Source organism: Lonchura striata, chromosome 15 (assembly GCF_046129695.1).
Source record: "Lonchura striata isolate bLonStr1 chromosome 15, bLonStr1.mat, whole genome shotgun sequence".
Taxonomy (NCBI): domain Eukaryota; kingdom Metazoa; phylum Chordata; class Aves; order Passeriformes; family Estrildidae; genus Lonchura; species Lonchura striata.
The window spans coordinates 6,389,964-6,412,338 of NC_134617.1; the positions used below are offsets into that span (position 1 = coordinate 6,389,964).

The following is a 22,375-nucleotide window of genomic DNA, read 5'->3' on the forward strand; positions in this document are numbered from 1 at the left end:
GATGGAGAAGGCACCCTGCTTTGGTGGGGCCTTGGCTACAGTTAGTGGTCGGGAGGGGAGGTGTGCGGGCAGAATGCAGGGTTGAGGTCAGATTTTTGCAAGAATTACTCACTGGTGCAGACATGCCTCAGCCTCAGACTGAGGGAGCCATCCTGAGCAGGAGGCATTTGGTTCTCGTGTCAGAAGTAGTGAGATAACCTCTCCCTTTTCTCTTCCTTTCCTGGCTCCCCAGGAAAATGTGTGACCCTGGGATGACTGCTTTTGAGCCTGAGGCTCTGGGCAACCTTGTGGAAGGCCTGGATTTCCACCGATTCTACTTTGAAAACCGTAAGCAGCTCACTTGCTTTCTGAGGGACCCCTCCCACCTCCCATGTGCCTGTCTTGACCTCCATCAGTTTGTTGGAGGGAATAGGGCTAGGGTTGCTGTGGGAGCATCTCCGGCTGATCTGGAAGATCCCAGCAGGGGTTGTTAGGCCAGCTGGGTCCAGGTATCTGTAGAGGTTGTTGGGTTAGCTGTTTTCTAGATGGACCCATGCTGAATCCACCTGTACAACATTCACTCAGCGCCGTCAAGCAGAGAGCTTAACAAAGTGTCTCCACTTCCAACATTGCTGCCACCCAAACTCCTAAATCCACTTGTGCTTGTTCCCTCACCAGTGTGGTCCCGGAACAGCAAGCCCGTGCATACGACGATCCTGAACCCCCACATCCACCTGATGGGAGACGAGTCTGCCTGCATTGCCTACATTCGCATCACGCAGTACGTGGACTCTGGAGGGATCCCCCGCACTGCCCAGTCCGAGGAGACCCGCATCTGGCACCGCCGGGATGGCAAATGGCAGATTGTTCACTTCCACAGATCTGGCGCGCCCTCGGTCCTACCGCAGTAAGCCCTGTGAGTGTCCAGGGTGGGGCACAAGGGATAGGGAGGGCTGCTGTGGGCACGCTGCAGCGTTGGGGCTCTCAGGATGTGGGATCCTCTCCTGAGGATCTGCGGTGGGGAGATGGCTGATTGCTGTGAGATAGCAGTGGGGAGAGGGATGCTCTGACAAAGGGATGGTCAAAGTGAATTCCGGCTCTTCCCGGGTTGTGTTTTGCAGCTGAAGTGTGGCCCTGCCCGTGTTGGGTTTGTCACTGACTGACTACCAAGGGGAGACCTCCTCCGACATGTTCACCTACGGGACTTTGGCTGTTGGCTCTGCTGCTTGGTTCCTGCTGGAATAACCCCTCGCTTCTCACCGCACACACACGACAGCCCCGCCAGTGCAGCACAAGCACCCCATCAAACCCCCCACCCTGCCGGGGTCGTGGCGCTGGGCCCCCTTCCTCTGCATGAACCAGAAAAAGAGAAACCATGAATTTCAACCCAAGCATCTGCCCGGTGTACAGGCCCCCCTCCTCGGCTGCATAGCATCGGTGGGCCTCCTCACTACCCAGCACATCTACTGAACTGGGCTCATCCTCCACCTCCATTCCCACCTCTGCTGGAAGCCCTCCATGGAAGAAGAGGGCAGTTTTGAGCCGCTCTCTGCTGCACCCTCCCTGTGTGCTGGTGGATTTTGCTTTGCTGCTGTCAAGGTCCCTTTCTGCTGCCATGACTCCTGCCTGCTCCCAACCTGAGTTCCTGCTTCCCAGCAGCCTCGTCCAGGGAACTGCAATTCAATCCATTTGCCAAGTCCATTTTTCATGCGTACCTGTGCAAGGAGGGCCGTGTTTGGATGGGTGAGTAAAGACTATCTGTTCATTTTCTCTTCCCAGCGCAGGCTGGCTTCTTCCCAGGAGAGCAAGTAGGTTTGCACCCTGGCTCCAGGCTGTGGAGCCAACTGCTGTGCCAAGAAGGATGCTCTCCCTTCTTCCTCCCTTCTCCCTTTGGAGCAGAGACTGGCGATGCTGGGAGAAGAGAGGAGGAGAATGACAACTGCTTCCCTTCAGCACAGATGGGAGCTGGGGCTCTCCCATCCATGTCCAGGTGGTAGCATCGCCCCTGCACCCTCCTCCTCACCCACCACCCAGCCTGGGTCCTTATCCCCAGCACCCACCCTGCCCCCACGTACAGCACTGGCGTTCCCTTGCTCCCGATTCCCAGGATGGGATGGGGCCAGCCAAGCTGGCTGCTGGCTCGGGCACAAAGCTCCATGGCCCGCGTGACTCCTTCCAGCGACAACAAGGAATGCAAGCTTTAGTGACAAACTGCAGAATCTGATTGTGCTTCAACAAAAACAAACAAGCCTTTCGCTGTCTTCTCCTTTGAGCGCATGCCTTTTTATAGGGGAAAGAAACCAACCTACCGTGTATTTCGTAACTTGATTTTGAGTATTTGCTGAAATGGATCTTTATGTAATAACTAGAAGCATTCAACTGTTTAAGTGGGGCGGGAGGGGGTATTTTCGGGGGTTGCTGTTTTTCATTGCGTTTACATTTGAAGTGGGGTTGTTCTGCCACGATGCTCCTACCAGGGGTCCCACGGCTGCCAGCCTCCTCCTCTCACACCGTGGTGGCTTGTCCCATTCTGTCCTGCAGCGTTGGGTGGCAAAGGCACCCGCCTCCAGGGGCACCCATCTCCAGGGGCACCCACATTGCCGTGGCACCTTCCTGCACCCCATGGGTCTTCCTGCAGGGCAAACCACAGTGGTGGCTCTGGAGTGCCACCAGCATGTGGCTTTCAGGACAGAAGACATGGCCAGGAAGGGGAACGTTAGTTTCACCTCTTTGCCATCAGGTAGAGGTTCAAGTGTGGGTGTTCTTCTGGCAATTCTTCCATTTCAAATTCTCTTTTTTCCAACTGTAGCCTCTTTGCTCACTGATGAGGCTTCTGCAGCACTGCTGCCCCGGGGTACTTTCTAGCTCCACTCTCTTCGTCTGCATGTGTTTAACTTTTTAGACGGTGCGTGTGTTGAAAAACAAAGAAACGAACAAAAACTGCTTCTTTTGGACCTAAAAAAAAAGGAAAAAGGAAAAAAAAAAAGGAAAAAAAAAGAGGAAATGTTTCCTCCATGTAAATTCTGAGTGTGTATTTTGCATTTTCAGTGGTTTTGAATGCTTTGCTCTCTGTTGAGGCAGGGACAGCCACAATGCCAAATGCAGCTGCATCCTTGCAGACTGCAAAATTATTTTCCCACTGGATGGAGGGGGAGAAATCTAAACTGCTGGGGCATGGACAGGCCCTGAGAAGTGTTTTGGTGTGTTCCTCTGTGCCAGCAGTGTGATGGCTGCTGGTGATGTATGTAGGAGATGCCTTTTTGGGGGCAAATCACAGAGCTGATCCATGGGTGCCCACGGGGTTCCCCATGCCTTTGGTGGACCTGTGCACCATAGGCTTGCAAGAGTTCCCCAAAGCAGGGAAATCCATGCAGGGAAAGGATTAACTTTTAAGGTAGAGTTTGGGTGTTTTTACAAATCTGTTTTTCTTCCTGTAGTCATGTAGTGCTGAAGTTTTTTTAATTTTTAAAGGAAGGACTCAGCTCTTTCATAGTTCTCTCTCTCTCCCTCTCCAGAGCTGGCTCTGAAGCTGGCTGTGGTCAGTGTCATCCACCTTCTAATGTCCAAGCTCTTCAGGTGTCAAGAGGATTTTTGGGAATTGGTATAAGGTGGATGATGATGGAGGACATCATATCAGGACTCTGCATGGGGGCTGAAGGGCAGATGCCATCACAGCCTGGTTTTGAAGCTGCTGATAGCTGTGGACCTTGGGTGGCCTGTGAGGGTGAAGCTGCTCCAGCAGCTGCTACTGGAGAAAGGACTGGGACTGGGGTCTGGTGGGATTCCCTGGGAATAACAGATGAGATGTTGGGGTAGATACAACCTCCTTTCACTGAGAACCCACAGCCACTTCTAGGGAGAAGCATCTTGGTCCCAGGAAGGCTTTGAGGTGTCCTTTTGGAGGGAGTTTCTCTTCCTTGAGGTTTCCCTAAGGTCATCTCCCCAGGAGGCAGCTGGATGTCCTTGCAACACTCCTTTGCAAGGGAAGCAGAGTCTGAAGTTTAAACTCATTCTAGTCTTCCAGTCAAGCTTCAGCCTGACCAAGGAAGACCCAACTTCCCAACATGCCCACGCTGGCAGCATTAAGCACCTGCACTTTAGGGGTCTGTCCTGCCTGGTGTTTCTGCCCCACCTTGTCCTGCTTCTCCAGAGCAGGTTCCTGTATCTCCAGACCATCTCAGCTAGCACTGATGGACCTCCACCTTTTCTTTCAGTATCCGTGGAAAACATCTGTCTCTGTCTTCCTTCGCATTTGCTGATTTCTCCTAAACTTGCAGGAAAGCTATATAAATAAGTTTCCACCGTCCTTCTTTGGCTGGAAGAGTCAGGGATGCTGCTCTACTTTTAAGCTGTTGACATTGTCCCTGACACATGTAAATGGGCATTGCCCCAACAATCTCACCATGGATCTGGGAATGAAAATGTCCAGGGATATTCCTAATAAGCAACATGGGCAGGGATAGAGTTTACCACCATGGACCTCCTGTCCCATCGGCCTCAAGTCTGGAGATCAGGCTATGGCACATTTAATTTCCTGGCACAGACAGAACCCCTCTCCTCTGATCTCCTGGTGCCTGGGTCAAACCAAACTCAGAAGTCCTCCAAACTCATCCTCTCTTCCACCTCTCCCAGACCACAGGGGATGTTTAACTGGAAGCACTTGCTGTAGTGGTGTCGAGCTCCCAGCTCCACAGGTGGGTTTCGGAGCTGCCTGTTTTCCCTTCCTGGCTGCCAAGGTCCTTTGGCAACATCATAATTTCTCACATCTTGCTGATGCATCCCCTCTGGAAGACAAAGAGGCCTCAGCTCTTTGCTGGAGGAGCCGGCGCCCTCCTTCTCACCCCAGCCAGACACTGCTGGGAGAGTTGTCTTTTCCCCTCAAACCCACATGAAATGCCCCTTCTGCCAGGCACCAAATCCTTGTCTGACCCCAAACCTGCCTCTCCTCCCATGGCTGCCCCCATGGATCTCCAGAAGCTGAAGCAGGCAGCAGTCATTTCCTCCCACCTGGAGCTCCTGGTGGGCTCTGCAGCCCGTGGTGGGATTGCAGTGCCGTGTGTGAGGGGGCAGCCACACAGCCCCATGGACCAAGAGGTGTCTGCCAGCAGGAGATCACATCCTCTGATCACCTTAGGAGACAGACTGACCCTTCTTGCCCACCACAGGATGGGTTATGGTGTACCCCACGCTCCTGATGCTGCACAGATCCTCCAGCCAGCAGAGACCTTACCCTTGCCCATGTCCCAAGGTGCAGGTCCTGTCCGTATCAGACAGGGAAACCCAGATGTGAGCAGGCTGTGGGGACACCAGAGCAGGGGCTGGTGGCCACTCTGCCACCAGATTCATCTGAATCTCCTTCCCTCCTGCAGGTCATCAACAGGGAGTGGGAGAGAGGGAGCAGTGGAGGGGACTGTATCGAGTGGCTCCTTCCTTCTTTGGATTGTTGTCCCTTTTTTCTAATTGTTGCACAATTTTAGGGCTTTTGTAACATTTTTTGGACAAGCAGGGAAAATATGTTAACAGTGGTTTAAAGAAAGAAATTGAGATCTATCTCTCTCTTATATATTATATATATATATAAAAAATATATATACTTACAGGAAATCTCTATGGAAATATTTATTTAAGATGATTGCAAAAAATATATTATAATTAAGAGTATACCAAGCTTTGTCACGTAACAAAATAATCAAGCCCCAGGGAGGGGTCGCTGCCTGTCCCCTCGTGTCTGTTCGTCCGTACGGTTGCAGCTGAAGCCTTTCTCTTCTCTTTTTGTAAGTGCACTCGAACTGTTGAGCAGTGTGACCGTGTTGGATTCAGTGGGAACTTGGGGGGGTGGGGGGGTGGGTAGGGGAGGACTGATTTTGTTTCCTTTTCCTTTGTCTTTTTTGAACCTGCGGCTGTGAACAGAATGATCACTGCTCAAATCGGATGCTCTGTTTGGGGAGGGCGGTGGGGGGGGACGGGGAGCGGGGTGGGTTTGGGAGGGAGGGCGAGTGTCAGTTTTATTCTTGGTGTTCAAGTGCAATAAATAGCTACCAACTTCTGAGCATGGAAACGGATGATTCTCCGTCACTGCAGTGACTCAGACCGTCTGCCACCCCCTTGTCCCTCCATCACCGCACTCCTGTCCTCGAAAGCATCAAGGCTGAGACCAGGCCTTGGGCAGGGGCTGCAGGTATCCTGCTGCCTGCAGGATGCTGGTACTCCGGACGCTGCCCACCCCTCATCTTCAGCATCTCTGTGGTTTCAGAGAGCTCAGTGTCACACCCAGACCCAGCTCATTGCCATCCAGCCCTTTTCCCAGGGGCAGGGCTTTGGGTGCTGCAGGTGTCTGGGATCCCCCAGCAGGTGTTTAAGCTAAATGGGGGGTGGAGTTGCCCACTGGGCAGTTTGGGGAAGTTTAGAGGAAGCTGATGGGCACAGGACCTCCAGCTAAGTGCAGAGAGTGTCTGGGGGGCTCCCAGGGGCACCTGCTGGGCTTTGCTCATGCAGGTGGGCTGGTACCTCAAGGGGACTGGAGTCAGGCTGCCACATTCTCTGCTCCTGCTCCACGCCAGGCCCTGGGGTGCCCCCTTGCCCCCTTGTCTCTGCCATCTGTCCCAGCCCTGGCAGGTGTCAGCACTGGAGTGTTCCCCCCAGCCCTGGGCAGCCATGCGTGGCACAGGACACGTGTCCTCTGGATGTGCCACTGCCCCACTGCCTTTTGCCCTTGGTGTCCTCCCTCAGTGCCAGCTTTGCCTCCCAACCACACCCCTGGCACAGCTGCAGCTCCATCCCTCCCATCACTTGCTGGTTGATGGCAGCTACCAAAGGAGAGCCCTGAGGATCCCAGGATCACAGTGGGGATTTGGGGAATATGGTAGGATCCCATGAAAGTAGGAAAACCTGAGAAACGTGCAGAGACTGGACCATCTTGGTCAACCCAGAGCAGCCTCATGCTGTGGGAAGGCGTCAGGTCCTCCTGCTGCTTCTGGTACTTTGTGGCTGGCAGCACAAACCCCGGAGTCCATCACCCCACACAGACCCCTGTGTGTGCCCCCCAGGGGCCAGCCCAGCCCGGGCTCCCTGGCCAGCACCCACAGCAATGGCTGGGCAGCACCGTGACCTCCAGAGGCCTCCTGCTCAGTAAATAGTGTCAAGGTTAGAGCAAGGGATTCATTGGGGCCATAAATGTTTATGGCAGGCCCTCCCCGCTCCCCAGCCGCCATGGCCTGAGCTTTCCATCAGCCAGGCTTTTATGGCCAGGCTCTAATGATTAACCTGGGGCCAGCAGTCGAAGGTGCTTCAGTTTTGCTGCCAGAGCCACACACCCAGAGTGGCTGGAGCTGGGGGACCCCCATTGCCCCCATGGGCTGCAGCCATGGTGGGGCATGGGGAGGAGGATGGGGACATTCATCAGTGGTCCTGCAGGAGAAAGGAAAGGCACAGCCATCTGGAAATGAGCTCAGCATCCCTGGACAAGAGGAGGTGAGCAGGCAGGAGGGCAAGGTGTAGGAGCTGATCCTTGCAGAGGGGCAAAGGCAATAATTAAATCTCTCATGCTATAGGGTAAGAGGAAGACTGCAGCCTCCTGACAGAATTCACCCTGGAGGCTCAGGCCACAGTGCTGGACCCAGTGCACCAGGAGCACATCCATAATCCAGACACAGACCCTAATTTTGCTTTGCCCTATGGTTTTGTCTTTTACCAGGATAAAGATTTGCAGAATAATATCAGGAGGAGCTGTGCCCCACTAGATGTGCATGGGAAGCTCCTCTAGATATGCCTTTCTTCCATGCTGAAGACCCCCCACAAATAACCCAGGCAGGGGCTGTGTCACGCAGCTATGGGTGAGCTGATGGCACATGGCAGAAGGCACATGTGGCACAGGGATGATGGGGACTGGCAGCATCAGGTCCAAACAGCCTCATCGAGGAGGTCACCAAGACCCTCAGGCCAGAAGTGCCAGCAGGAGGTGGGACATGGACTAATCTACCCCAAATCACACATGGACACCAAAACCCAGCCCTTCTCCTTTCCCTGGGAAAAGCAGCACTCGGGGCTGGGGCCACAACTTGGATCTCCCTTGGCAATAGACACAGGTCCTCTTTGGACACTGGTCCAACTGAAACCTGTCCCTGACCTCCTGCACACATGAGGGACAGGTTACACCATCTCTTCTGTCCTTTCAAATCACTCCAACCCTGCCAGACATCGCAGGGAAGAGCCACCCTGACCCACTAAGGTCCTTGGGGGATCTACAGCCTGGTTTGTTTATAAAGCCTTTTCTTTCATTCTTCTACTCATTTATTACTGCTCATTTATTAGGTCAAATTGCTTGAGGAGGACACTGATTTGTGCTGGTTTTGCTGGAATACCTCTGTGGGATCAGAGCACTCTGGCACAAGTTGTCCTCTGGGCATGAAGGCTGTTACAGATTCTTTCACACGTGTTTATGGGTTATTGGAGTCACATACAGACAAACACAGAACAGAACAACACACAGGAGCTCCTTCTCCTCCTCCCCACCTCCTGCAGCCTGGACATCCCTCCACCCTGGACAATCCTGAGAGGGGACAGCAGGGCTGGGGCTGTGGGTGGGAGTAGGGCAGCTGTGACACTTCAACCAGACACTGTCACACAAACACATGGACTCATCACACAGTTTGTCACACTGAACAGAAACACATCGGGGGCACCAGGACAGGCAGCAGCTCTGTCCTGGCAGGGCCAGGGTGGTGATGGGGAACCTGGCAGGGTCAGCAGCTCCTGACTACTCCTTGAAAGACCCACCAAGCTGTCCTGAAGTGCTGCAGTGCAACCTGTGCAAAATGGGAGGCGAGCTCCCACCCAGCCTCTGGGACGCTGGGTCCCCTCATATCATGGACTCCTCCTCGTCCTCCTCCTCCATCTCCCGGTCCACCTCGATGGCCGTGTTCTCGTAGCTGGTGATGCCCCCGTATTTCCGCATGTGGACCATCAGGGGTTTGGGGGACTGGCTGCCAGCCAGGCTCGCCACGTACATGCCGGTGCGGTTCTCCTCCAGGGACGGGCCCCAGTCCATGGCCGGCCGGCTGGCTTGCTGCACTCGCTGTGGGGGGACAGGCAGAGGGAGCACAGGCACCCCGCAGCCTCACTCCCCAGGAGCACCCCACCCCACAGCTCACCCACCGCTCCCAGAGCCCTGCTGGCCCCCAGGGACTGAAAGAACCCTCAATGAGGATGGGATGGGGTCAAAAGCTCGTCCTGAGACCTTCTGGGGAAGGTGGTTCTGTCTAAGTGTCTTGCTGTGGGTGGGGAGGTGTCATGAGCTGTGGGTGCTGGTGGCGAGGGCTTGCAGGAGTGAGGGGCTATTGGGGGGCTACAGCCCTGTGCTGTGGGGTTAGAGCCACTCAGACAAGGGGTTAGCCTTGGCCAAGGTGGCTCCTGGCCATGTCACAGTGCCCATGGCTGTGTCAAGCCAGGTTACAGCCAGCAAGTCCTCCAGCAGGGGATTGCTGCCTAGGGAGGGCATCAAGCTCTGCTCCTCTGCTTTTAACAGCCTGGCAAGAGCAGTGAAGGTCTGGGAAAGCTGTGAGCAGCCACAAGCTCTGTAACCTGCTCTTGGGAGAAGCCTTTCAGGGCAGGGATCCCATCTGGGCTGCCTGCACAGTCTGTCAGCTGTCTGCCTTGCTCTGTCTGTGCCAATTGGGTGCAAAGTCCCAGGTGCCCATGGCCACCCCACACTGAGGACAATGTGTTTCCTCACAGGGCACAGCAGGCTTGTTTTGGAGTGGGAATGCACACTGGGCTGCCCCTTGGGCAGCTGTTTACTCAGTACCTGCCTGGCATAAAGGGAAGCAGCACTGCTGGAAATGCTTTGGGATGTGCCATCTCTCACACCCCATGGGCAGCAAGAGGGACACACAGCTCCAGGAGAGAGGATACAGAAACTCCCAGAGGATACTGACTTGGCAGGGGCTTGTGCTCCCTGCTGCATATTTCTGGGATGCTCCCTAGCAGTGTCAGGCCCCAGTACCTCCTACCTCCCACAGCGTCCCTTCTTCTTGGAGCACAGCCACCACCATGCCCATGGGAATCATCAGGCAGGAGAGGACTCCCATGAGGATGCCCAGGACCTCTGCCCAGGTGGGGAAGCGGTAGTTGCCATACTCAGAAGGCTGGTACTTGACAATGTTATACACCAGCAGAGCCTGTGGGATGGGAAGAAAGTGAGATCATCCCAGAGGGCTCATGCTTAAAAAAGGCCTGGAGATGATGGACACCTCCCAGAAGAAGGATGGTCTCTGGGGCAGGAGGTGCCAGCAGAGTAACTTATCACACTGGGAGGTCACCCAGGGATACTGGCAGCACCATGGTTTTCCAGCACCACCCAGCAGCTCAAGCTGAGCACTTTACCATCATGGTGGCTGGGGATAGGACCATCCAGCAAGCTCTGAAGTAGGGGCCTGGTTTGAATCCTAGCATCATGTGGATATCTCGGCAGAACCTCTTCATGCCTGCAGGAGGGAGAGGCACTCAGAAGCTTTGACCCCCCTGCCAGAGCCTTGTGCCTGTACCAGGCTGCCCTGCACTGATCACAAGCAGTGGTTTGTATCCTCCACTGCCATCTCCCCCGACCCATCTGGGAGGTGCAGGGGGGGCCCAGCTGGTGCTGCCTGAAGGACCAGGCTCAGCACCACATGTATCTTTGGAGAGGTGAATCAATGACAGTCAAGAAGAAACAGGTGATGGGAGCAGAGTCTCATGCTCCACTGTGAGGCTGCTGGTTTCCCCTACTGCTCCCTCTAAATTCCTCTCTTCATACAGACAGCACCTCCTTCCCTGTGCCCCTGTGGGGACAGGCAGCCTTACCATAGACACGTGTCACCACAAGGCAGGTAGTGATCACCACCACCATGAGACCAAAGCCAGCACTGTAGTCATCCAGTAGGACCAGCCAGTACATCCCACCCTGTGGACACAAAGCATACAGGCCAGCATCTCCTGGACCATCATCCTAATAAACCTCCACCCATGTCCTCTGACTTTTGGGGACCCTGGGGAGGACAGCAGTCACCAGCCTCAAGAGACATCAGTCTCTTCATGGGGGTGGTGTAGGGATGGGAATGGCACTGTCACTCCCCATGGCCCTCACACCTTCTGAAAGCCCAGGCTTGTCTCTCTTTCACTGGTTATCTGATATGAAAATGAAAACTTGGCCCCTGACCTAAGTTCTCCCTAAAATGAGTCCCTAGTTGGTCGCCACAATGGGTCCATCCCCACAGCCATACCTCTGTCGTGAGGATGAGCCCCATGAGGAAGAGGGCGATGCAGATGACAGCTGAGAAGGAAGCTTTCTTTGGCCGCAGGTAGTAGGGGAATTCATCTGTCACTGCCGTAACGATGGTCTCCATAAATGCAAACTGCAGGCACAGGAGGAGAGGCTCCCCTGAGCCCTCAGGCTGCCTGGAGTCCACGGCTGTCTCCGTGGGCTCTGTCCTTACCTGGCTGTCCAGGCCCAAGGTTAACAGCATGAAGAAGAACAGGAAAGACCAGAATGGAGAAAGGGGGAGCATTGTCATGGCCTGGGGGTACACCACAAAAGCCAGACCAGGACCTAGGGGAGGCAAAGGACAGCAGGGTGAAAAGGTGGTGACAGAGCTGGGCGTGGGGGGATGGAGGAGAGGAGAGCTCAGCAGAGCAGCACCATGGCAGAGACTTGCCAGGATTCTGGCAAGATGGGCAGTAAGGGTCCTATGGCAGAGGTTGGAGAAACAGCCTGCTCCTTGCTCAGGAGCTCCTTCATTAGACAGCACTTGTTACTCAATATTTACACCATGGGAACTTATCTGCCCCCTTCCCTCCCCTGGCCAGCTGAGCATCCACCTTCCTCCCTCATGCTGATACCCTCAGGCACCGTCCATCCTGGAAAGGATGCTCCTCAGCACACCCAGCCAGAGGGAGAAGGGGAAAACATCTTCATTTGGTCTCACCTGCTTTTGCCACCTGGTTAACAGGGACCCCAAGCTCCTGGGACATGTATCCCAAAACGGAGAAGATGGCAAACCCTGCCAGGATGCTGGTGATGGCATTGCCCAGGGTCACTATGAAGGTGTCCCTACAGAGAAGGAAGAAGATGCTCTGAACTTGGCCATTCCTTCCCACCCCACACCAGTGCAGGGTGGCACTGCCAGCCCCAGATGCCACAGTAAGGTGACCCAGTGCCTGTCCTTCAGGGCCTCTCATGGTAAGTGCTTTCCAAGGTCAAAAGGAGCATATATTTAATGGATAATACTGTGGGGTTCCTCCAAAGCTTTCTGTCCCCTGTGGATGGGATTGGACCAAATGTCACACTCATCTCTTTCAGTGAACTGCACTGGATGCTGGGGACAGGGCACACAGGCACAACTCCAGCCTCAAATGTCCTCAGCTTCCAGCACCTACAGCCCAAAATATCTGAGCTGAGTGCTCTACCTTGGTGCTTAGGAGAATCCCTCTGCTGTCAAGCCTGCACATAGTGCCAGGTATTCCCCCAGTGCAAGGAGCAGAGCGAGGTGACTGTGCTGCACCACGTGCTTCTGCTGGCTTTGAACCCACCAGCTCAGGTTTTCACGGCTCCCCACAGCCCATAATTTTTACAAGACAGCAGCTGACTCTCACCTGTAGATATTCTGATGGAAGGTGTTGTATGAGGCGAAGGTGAGGAGGCCCCCAAAGCCCACCCCAAGGGAGTAGAAAATCTGCAGAGCTGCCTCGATCCACACCTGGCGAAAGAAGCAGTTCTGAGGAGAGCAGGGGTTTGGAATCCTCCACATGAGGAAGATGACATTAGAAATCTGCTTCCCCAGTGCTCCAAGCATGCACAGATTATGGGATATTTGTCTTTCCTTGTTAACACTCACCACCACTAGTGGATCAGCCGGCTACTGGAAGGGCTAATAAGAATGCTTTAGGGCCAGCCCAGTGTGGCATTAAATGCCCTTGTAAAACTGGGTGGTCTCTTGATGACCCCCACTCCACATGCTGGGATTTCTTGAGAACAACAAACAGTCAAATCCACCACAGGCACCCATCAGCCCATCACAGGGTTGGGGATGATCATGCCCATGGTTCTGGTACTCAGTGGAATTTTAGTACCATCCCATCCGTGCAGATCCATAAACACATGCATAGGGTGGGGATACATGGGAATAGTGGCCCAAACAAGGTATGGGATAAAGATTTTTGGTCTAGGAGCAACCAAGAGAGCTTTAGGTTAGAGTGTGGCCAGAAAAGACACCTGAGTAAGGGAACTGCTTCTGTGGCATTCAGGAGGTAGCAGGAGAAGTTTCATTTTTTTGTCTTGAACAAATTGCACAGCATCCTACTCACCTTGGAAGACAGCAAGTGATCAAACTGGGGTGTGAGGTAAAACTGGATCCCCTTCCAGGCCCCCTCCAGGGTCACACCACGAATGAGCAGCATCACCAGGATGAGGTATGGGAAGGTGGCAGTGAAGTACACAACCTGTGGGAGAGCAGAGCCAGCTGGGAGAGCTGGGAATGAGAGCATGGCATGAGTGCTGCCCCCACGCCCTGTCCCTAGGGTGGGACACATAATCCTGGGCTGCAGCAGGGCCGGTGTGCCAGCCCTGCTGGTGTCTGGGTGTGCAAGGCATCCCCAAAATACCTTATACCCAGCTGATGCTGTTTGTGGGTCTCACTTTCCCAGCGGTGCAGAGCTGCACACACTGGTGAGCAGAACTGTAGCCTCCCCAGAGGAGAGCAGCCAGCCCTTACCTTGCCAGAGGATTTGACTCCCTTAAGGATGCACAGATAAACAATAGTCCAAGAGAGGAGCAGGCACAGACACAAGTTCCAGCGAATCCTCCCAGGATCCCCAATCCCCGAGCTGCCTTGGATGTGCAGGACATACCGGCTAGGGAGGAAGGAGAGCTGCTAGTGAGCATGGGCTGCCTTCTTCCAGAGCCCTCTGACCCTAGAAATGCCTCTGCTGCAAAATGACCTTGTCAACAATCACAGGCACTGGCAGCTCCTTGCCAAGCAAACAGGAACACTTGGAGAGATTTCTCCACCACATATTAAAGAGCCCAGAAGGGATGCCTGGCATCTCGAGAGCAAATTGCCAGCCATTCCAGACGTGGGATGCATTTTAGTCTAGCATATCTCCAGGCCAACAAAGCAGTGCTAGAACATGGACACCTCCCACATCCCAGTGGCTAAACTGAGCTGTCAGCCAGAGCTGAGCACACGAGCCCATTGCTGCACCCACACCACCACCCGTGAGTGAGACCTGCAGCATCTGTGCTGTGAGACGTGCAGATCCTCACCCCCATCCCATCCCATCCTCTCCCTGACTGGATACCAACCATGTCCCCGGGCCTGGCTCGGGCTGCCCTCGTTACCTCCAGTACTCCTCGCTGGGGCTGACGGTGTTGCTGATGTTGACGGGGAGGGTGCTGTTCCCCGCCTTGATGACGTGGTGGTCCAGGCAGAGGTCAGTGTTCCACCAGTTGCCACAGTGCTGCCAGGGCAAGTCGCTTGTGAGGGATGCAAAGAGGTAGAAGAGAACGTAAGCAATGATCATATTGTAGTAAATGGCCACCAAGGAGACGATGAGGATCGTGCCCATGCCAACGCCTGAAGGAAGGAGAGGGTAAAGAAGGAGTGAGCTGGAGCAGAGCAAAGCACATCCAAAAGCAGGGTCAGACACTGCACCTCAGCAGCCAAATGATCAACCAGTCCAAGGTTCACCTGCTGGGGGAGCCACTTATTGCCATTATAACACCTGGACATGCCTTCTCTGCATTGATGACCTATTGCCTCATGCAAAAAGCTTTACACCAGCTTAATGTTGAGAATAAAAGCATTTGATCTGAATTTTTATTTCAAATGCTTTATTCTTACCTTTGTTTTTAACAGGTATTGCTTAGTTTTCATGCTCTATTTTGTACAATAGCTGATTTAATAATCTTCATACCATTTCTAGAGCTGGCCATGTCATCCAGAGCCCTCAAAGACTGACCAATCTCATGCATACCCTGCAGCTACTATAACAGCTATCTCAAAATTCCAGCCTGCCACACCTTCCCCCAGGTTCTTTTGATTCTAACAAGAGTTTTGAGGACCATGGGATGTTGCTGCTGGTCCATGTCCTCATCAAAGAGCTCTTGCAGAGGTCCCTCAGAGGCTCTGGACTTCGCTCACGCACCTTTAAAGAGAGGGCTGATCTTCCACACAGCAAGTGGCCCTAGGCTGGAGAACTGGCCAAGTGACAGCTCCATGAAGAAGATGGGAATCCCACAGATGGCCAGCATGATGAAGTAAGGAACCAAGAAAGCTCCTGCAAGAAGCAAAAAAAAAAAAAAAAAAAAAAAAAAAAAAAAAAAATCTTGAAAGTAATACAGAACAAACACCTAAAGCCTAACTGAGAATAAAGCACATTCAATATTTTTGGCTCTGAGGGATCTACATAAAAATCAGGAAGGTGGGGAGGAGCAAGAGCTCCCTGTTAGTGTAGGAGAAAGGGGCTGTGAATCACCTGGTGCTGTGCTTCCCCACTGCTTCCACCTCTCCTTTCTCTTTGAATCTTTCACAAACACCATGAAATTTTCCGGTTATTATTGCTCTGGGAGGAGTCGAACCAGCATTTTGCACTATCACCCAGGGCTCTTGCATTGCAAAAAGTTCACTCTCTCCTTTGATAGCTGGGAAGGGTTTGCTGACCCTGCTGAGTCCTGGAGGACCCCAGACCAAGGAGAGCTGGTGTTTGGTTCAGCGTGGAGACAGGGGTTTGTGCAAGGCCAGGAATACAGAGATGTGCTTGCAAATCCCTTCCCCACATGGATACAGGGGATTAAAGCACCAAACAACCATGGGGAGGGCAGGAGGAGGCTTTACCCCACAGGTGCTACTTTCCAGCCCTAGGAAGGGGAAGGGATACTCTACCAGCCCAGGTCAGTGGGTGGGAGACTGACCACTGCAAAGGATGCCCAAGTACCTCCTCCGTTGGTGTAAGCCCTGTAGGGGAACCTCCAGACGTTTCCAAGGCCCACGCAGTACCCGATGCAGGAGAGGAGGAAATCCAGCCGCCCTGTCCAGTTCCCTCTGTCCTCTGGGCACTCGGAGCCCAGCTCCCCATCCTGGCTGCTGGGGCTTACCAGGAGATCTGGTGTCACTGGCTGAGTGAGGGACCAGGGTATGGGAGAGGGCAGACAGGGGTTGAGCAAGGAATAAAAACAGAGAATGAAGAATGGGAGAGAGGGAAGAAATGCCAAGAACTCGCGAGTGAATTTGTGACCCCAGGTCACAGCACGGACACTCGTCCCTTGGGAACACCCTGTCCCAGCAGGCTCTGTTCCCCACCTCAGCCACTGCCCTGCTCTGCCACTGAGCAAACAAAAAGGATAAATGTGATCCCACATGGGCACAGCTCTCCTGGGAAACGTGGGATTGTCCCAGTTCATTCTGGGAAGGTTCACCAAGACCCAGCTCAAACCCAGGCTCCAAAGACATCCTTTCAGGGGGCCACAATAAACTTTCTGCATCTTCCTGCAGAATATGGGCATGAGGGCAGGGGGAGAAGCACTGTGGCATGCCAGGGAGCATGACACCCAGCCCCATGTGTGCTGCCATGCCAGGCACTCAGCTCTGTGCATTTTTCAACTTTTCCAACTGCCAAAAGCCTGCACTGTGGGAATTTAGTGACACTCCCAGTTGTTCCTGCTAAGAGATGAGAGACCTCCTTCCAGAATTCCTAATATGCTCTGGATCAATGCAGCACAGGCGGGGCATTAACCCATTCCCTTCCTCCCCACTGCCTCAGCCCTGCAAGTGGAACTGTGAGTCCTGCAATCCATTTGGGCTGGGGTGATGCACCAGGAGGGCAGCTCTGTGTTTGCATGGGTCTACATCAGGTTTGTAGTGAGGTGCTCAGTCTGAATTCCCCCAATTTCCTGATCTCAGGAGAACAGGGAAAGCATTCCCACTGACTCCAGAGCTGAAAGCCTGAGCCAGCAGCTGCCAGAAGAGATCCCATCACAGATACACCCACAGCAAAACCAGGCAGCAAAAAGGGGTGGAATGAGGATCCTGTCCCTGTGTCACCATGTGTTGCTGTACCTGGCACAGGAGTTTATCATCTTTCTGTTGAGGCACAGGAGGATTCTGGTGTCCCTGCTGACAAGGTACAAAGACCAGGGCTGGAGGAGCCCATTTGGGAACCTTTTCTTCTTGGGCTCTCTGAAGAAAAAAAGCAGCCATCTCCCTGTCTTTGTTCACAATTGTAGAAACAAACCCATGGGATGTGGTTGAGGGAGGGGGACCTGGGTTTGGAGGATCAGCCAGAAGGAGTTGTGGGTCTCCTGTACCAGCGTGCACTGGTGTTCAGAGCTGCAGCAGACTCCAGGCCCCAGGAGGCCAGAGCTGGCTGGTGATCAGAGCTGAGTGCTGCCCTTTTGTGGCCTCACGGAAGGGGCAGCCACCTCCTCTCCTCCTCCTCTCCAGCTGGACTGGACTGGAGGATGCTCCTGCTGCTGGTTCCCATGGAGATGCTGAAGGAGAGGGCTGCCAGCTCCCACCCTGTGCAGGGTGCACCCCAAACCCCCAGCTGCTGGCACTGCAGACATGCTGCTTGCAGCCCAAAAGCACCAAACACAGAGGCAAACTCCTCCCCATCCTCACCTGGTGCACAAACACCTCGAGGGACAGGACAAGGGCACACTCTTTTCAGAGCCAACCTGAAATGTGCAGCTCCAGCAAAACTCTTACATCAAAATCCTCTGTGAAAAGCCCATCCCTCCTGGATGCCACTATCACAAGGCAAGGGCCAGAAGAAAAAGTTGCAAAAACACAGGCTGAAAAGTCCAAATATGACCCAACTGTAATACTGTGCTATAAAACCATCAGTACCTGGCAACCCTCCTGCAGCTGTTGAACACAGCTCTGTGGTTCAGCAGCACCTCCAGGCCATGGCTGTGCCTGCTAATTAGCCCAGCACACACAGCGTGTGCCCACAGCTGTCTGTGCTTGCAGGGGATGCACAGGCTGCTCTGAACTCCCTCCCAAAGACTTCAGCAGCTAAAACCTGTACTCACAAAGATCCCTGCCAGGTAGGTGTCATCACACTTGAGTCTTCCCCTTGCAAAATAATGCTTCTCTGTCCATCACACTGGCTGGGGAGCTCTTGTTTTCCAGATTTGAGTAACAGAAAACCAGCAAGCAAGGGATGCTGGAAGACCATTAAATCCTGTTGCCTAATTCCTGCATCTCTGTCTGGATCCCAAACACCTGCAGGAAGGCACAGGTAGAGCTGCAAGATCTCATTACATGTGGATGCCTTTCCATGAGATGTAGCACAGAAATCAACAGAGAAGCAGCAAGAGGAAATGAAAGGAAGCAATGGGGTCTTTTCCAAAATCCAAATGGCCTGGTCCCCACCTCAGTCACCATTTCAAGGGCCATAGGATGTAGTTTGTCACTTGTGTCTCAATAATGACTGCCCCCTTGATCTGGAGCTCTACAGCTCAAATTTAGGACCCCAGAGCAGAAAGCAGAGACGACTCAAATGTCAGATAAATGTGTATGTCCCCATTGAGCAAGCTGAGGAGATACAGGTCAGGGATGCTGCTGGAAAACACACATAAATTGACTCCCTGACTGCAATGCTAAAAATTCCCCCAAATACCAGCCTTTCTATAGAAATCACAGAAAAACTGGCCTATTTACCTGACTTGAAATGAATTACAAAGCACAGTATTTAAGGCTTCCAGCCCATCCTTGTCCCAAATCGCAGAGGGAAGCACACCTCCCTTCTCCTGACTGCTGGGAATCTCACACACCAGCTTGACTCTATAGCTTTTTTTTTAGGATTAATGCTCTCTTTCAGCCTCTGTCATAACAGAAATTCTCTTTTTCAGCAGCAGCTGAAGTGCTTCAGCATTGCTCTAATGCTTTCCACCATCAGTTGCCATCCTTCAAGCCGAGCTCCCGTCTCGCAGTTATAAACAGACGGGGACTAACAGCTCCCTTGGCAACCACGGCCTCTTTGAACACAGCATCACTTCCCATTATTCACCAAAAGATGCTCCCAAAGAAATCAGCAAAGCAAAGGTCACTGGGAAGAAAAAGCACTTTAGTTTCTGCCAAGATAAGAGCTCAGGTCTGTAAGGAAACGCCTCTGTGCTAATTATTTTCTCTAAACCAATTTACTTAAACCAAAACTCAGCTGTATCTGAGAGAAGAAACTGCAGCCAGATCAAAGGTATGTTTTCATCCTATTTCGTCTCCATTCAGACTGGCATTGTGGGGTTATTTTGTCAGTGTTTTGTGTGTGATCACAGCCTTTGAGCAGGAGAAATGCCACCCGGCACCAGATTTCTCCCCTGTGGATCTGAGCACAGTGAGTCTCGAAAGTGTGAGTCACTTCAGATTAGTTTGAATTGCTTGTTAATCTCTGAGAGAAAAAAAAAAATCTTAAATAGGCATAAAAATTCATTCAAATGTAATATCACTTACAAAGTGAAGTAAATAAAGCACTGCTATGGTGAGGAAGAGCCCCTCGAAGGGCTGAACTGACCCTGGGTGACCTCAGCCCGGCGTCACAGCTGATGCCATGAGAGGGAGCAAGTGATGGCAGAGCCAGCACAGGGATGTTGGAGATGGCTGAGGCTAAAGCAAACTTATTACAGCAATGTCCAAAGCGTAGGGAGTATGCACAGATACAAATGCTTGTGGTTTTTTCTCTGTTTTTTTCCTCTGGGGAAGTTTCAAGGCAGTTTGTGGCAGGCAGAGGAGGGCAGTGGCTCAGGTAGGGAGATGCTGCTCAGCAGCCTGGACAGGTTTGGGAAGGGGCAGCAGGAACCATGGCTCCCACTACTGGCTCTAGTGGGATTTAGTCCATTTCTATCAAAAAACCCCAAAGGAAATAATAAAATAAATGAAAACAGCACTCAGCTCTTCTGGAAATACCATTATGCAAAAACCAGCCTGAAATCCTTAGAGCCTGAGACAGGTCTTCTCTAATCAAGAGGTATTTCCATATGTCTAAAATATCTCTGGTAAGAAGAGCTTAAAACTCCACCTCACCAATGGGAAGTGGATCAAAATGAGAGGAAGAGGAGGCTGTTAGGGCCCTGGGTGGGTGCTGCAGTGGGGATGGGCACATCTCTTCATCAGCCACCACCAGGTCCAGGCAAGTCCCATGCCAGCATTGAACATGGTGGTCCCAAGGTGGCTGTGAGCACCAGGTCCTCCATCTGGAGTTCAGCAATAGTATTTTTGGGTAACGAAGGACAGAGGGCTCCGAGCAACACTGGGAATGGGGAAAATAACTCCAGAGACATCTGCTTTCTATCCCAACTGATCACCACAGGACTAAATGAATTCCTGAATAAATGCTGAATAGGGTCACCAGCATCAAGTGACTCAGAAAGGCATTGGAAGGGGCAAAGACCACTTTTAATGGATCTTGCAGTCACAAAGCCATCTGGAAAAGCAATTTGTAAGAAAGAGGAAGAAAGAGAAGAGCCAAACGATGCCTCCAAACAACAGTGGAGAAATAGGCTGTCAGGGCCTGCTGGCTGTCACCAGGATACTGCTGGATTTTGTACGTCATTCCCCAATATCCGAGGAATTTCCTGGCAGGGATAAAACTCTCCTGGGTTTTCATTCATTCAACAGAGTCAACCTGCCCTGTGTTCAATGGGCATGGTTTGGCACAGGGTGTAGCTGAAGAGGCTCCCAGCCCTGGGTCACTGCCTGGGATGCTCCAGGAAGGGCTGACCCATTCAGCAGCAGCACATGCCCATGATGGAGCTGTGGGTGACAGTGTCTCTGCCACCCTGCTCCACTGTGTCCCCACAGAAAGGACTTGGTCCCCAGTGTGGGGGAAACGGGAGTTCAGACTGATAAGAGCAAAGTGGCAGTGGAGGGGAGCCTGGGATGGGAAAGCCTGACAATTGGGTTAAAAAAGCGTTTCCAGCAGGATATAAAAAGGGTTTGTAGCTCTGCCCTGAACCCAGAGTTCAGCATCCAGCTGACCCCACTTCACCCACACCCCTTTAAACCCTACGGAGGAGGATGAGGAGGCAACCCGAGCTGCGGGTGGGAAAGGCACTGCCCAGCCCCTGCGCTCATCCCCGGGAGGGCCCCCGAGCCCGGGCAGTCCCGGGGCTGCTGCAGCAGCGATGCGGGGTGCCAGGCTGCGGGAGGCAGCTCTGCCCCCGTGCCACCCAGGGCGCCCGGCCAGACACAGCCTGAGTCAGCCGGCGCCGGCAGGCAGGGCGGGGGCAGCGGAGCCTCCGCTCGGGCGGAGCGCCGCGCACGAAATGCCCCATCCCGCTGCCACGATCCCGCTTTGGCCCCGCGCTCCAACGCCATTCCCTCATATCCCGCTGATCCCGGTCGGCTGCCCACGAAGGCTCCCCAGGACGGGATGCGGGGCATGACTCCCCCGCTCCCAGCCCGGGGCTATCCCCGCTTCCTCTCCCAGCCCTGGGGTCCCCTCGCTCCTGGCTGTCACCAGCCCGGGGTACCCCTGGCCCCGGCTGCTATCGCTGGGGCATCCCCGCTCCCGGCTCTCACCTTCCGGAGATGCTGCTGCCGAACCTGCTTCATCCTGTTGCTATGCGCTCCCCGCTCCGGCACTTTTCGTCTCGCTCTCTCCGGCGCCGGGGAGGGCGAAGGGGGAGCGGGGGACGATGGCCGGCACGGAGGGGTGGGCACGCACCTGCTGCCGGGCAGGGCTGGGACGAGAGGAGCGAGGCTGAAGGAAAGGTTTGCCTGGAGTGGAGGATGGCTGCGTGCGGAGCAGGGAGGGAGGAGGGAGGTCTGTCTGTCAATAAGCACTCCCGGCGGGGAAAAGGGGGCTCCGGGACCTCAGCCCCCCACCCGGGCAGCGAGGGAGAACGGCTGCTGCCTTACTCGCACCACAAATGCATCAGGTGTCCCCAGGTGTCCCAAAGACCTGATTGTGGGGTCACTCTGTCACTGAGCACCCCATGTAGAGATGGCAGCAGATGCCAGCACCTCACAGCACCTTCCTGTCCGGCTCTGAGATGACTTTCCTATGGCAGGACACAGCTGGAGCTTGAGCAGATGAGAAGTGATTGTTGCCCATGCTGCCTGAGCCCAGCACTCAGTCCAGGGGAGGGGGATGCTCCACAGCCACCAGTCCCTTTGGGTAGAACACATCCCACCACACCGAGGGCAAGAGCAATCCTTGGGCAGTGCCCAAACTGAGCATCTGAGCCCAGCATATCATGGCCCCAGTGCTGGAGCACAGGTCACATCTCCAGGGTCCAGATGTCCCAGTTTGAATCAGCAGTGGGATACTGGAGCCCCAGTGTCCAGGGAGATGCTGGCTTTTCACCCTCATACTCAGTCACATTCCCAATAAGGTGGCAGAGCTGGTCTGTGCCTTCTCCTCCCACTTT

General features: G+C 53.7%; 2 protein-coding genes across 3 annotated transcripts in view; one reads left to right on the forward strand and one right to left on the reverse strand.

Annotated features, from left to right (window-relative positions):
* Positions 1-6,028, forward strand: part of CAMK2A (calcium/calmodulin dependent protein kinase II alpha) — a 34,334-nt gene extending 28,306 nt beyond the window's left edge. Inside the window, exons 16-18 of the mRNA XM_021552244.3 lie at positions 233-327; positions 658-895; positions 1,101-6,028. Of these exons, the coding sequence (XP_021407919.1) occupies positions 233-327; positions 658-890 (328 nt within the window). The 3' untranslated portion in view covers positions 891-895; positions 1,101-6,028. The remainder of the gene's footprint in view (positions 1-232; positions 328-657; positions 896-1,100) is intronic.
* Positions 6,029-8,245: 2,217 nt separating this feature from the next.
* On the reverse strand, positions 8,246-21,862 carry SLC6A7 (solute carrier family 6 member 7). 2 transcript variants are annotated; one of them, XM_021552288.3, is made up of 14 exons: positions 21,525-21,862; positions 15,943-16,123; positions 15,154-15,285; positions 14,348-14,582; positions 13,722-13,860; positions 13,315-13,449; positions 12,604-12,707; positions 11,937-12,061; positions 11,448-11,560; positions 11,235-11,366; positions 10,816-10,915; positions 10,360-10,460; positions 9,987-10,154; positions 8,246-9,052 (listed from the first exon to the last, which is right to left on the reverse strand). In XM_021552288.3, exons 1-14 carry the CDS (start codon positions 21,555-21,557, stop codon positions 8,837-8,839), a joined length of 1,914 nt encoding a protein of 637 aa, XP_021407963.1. In that variant the 5' UTR covers positions 21,558-21,862; the 3' UTR covers positions 8,246-8,836. The 2 variants fall into 2 exon arrangements, with proteins under 2 accessions (XP_021407963.1, XP_077642801.1); XM_077786675.1 differs by having other exon boundaries at positions 11,235-11,560.
* Positions 21,863-22,375: the final 513 nt, after the last annotated feature.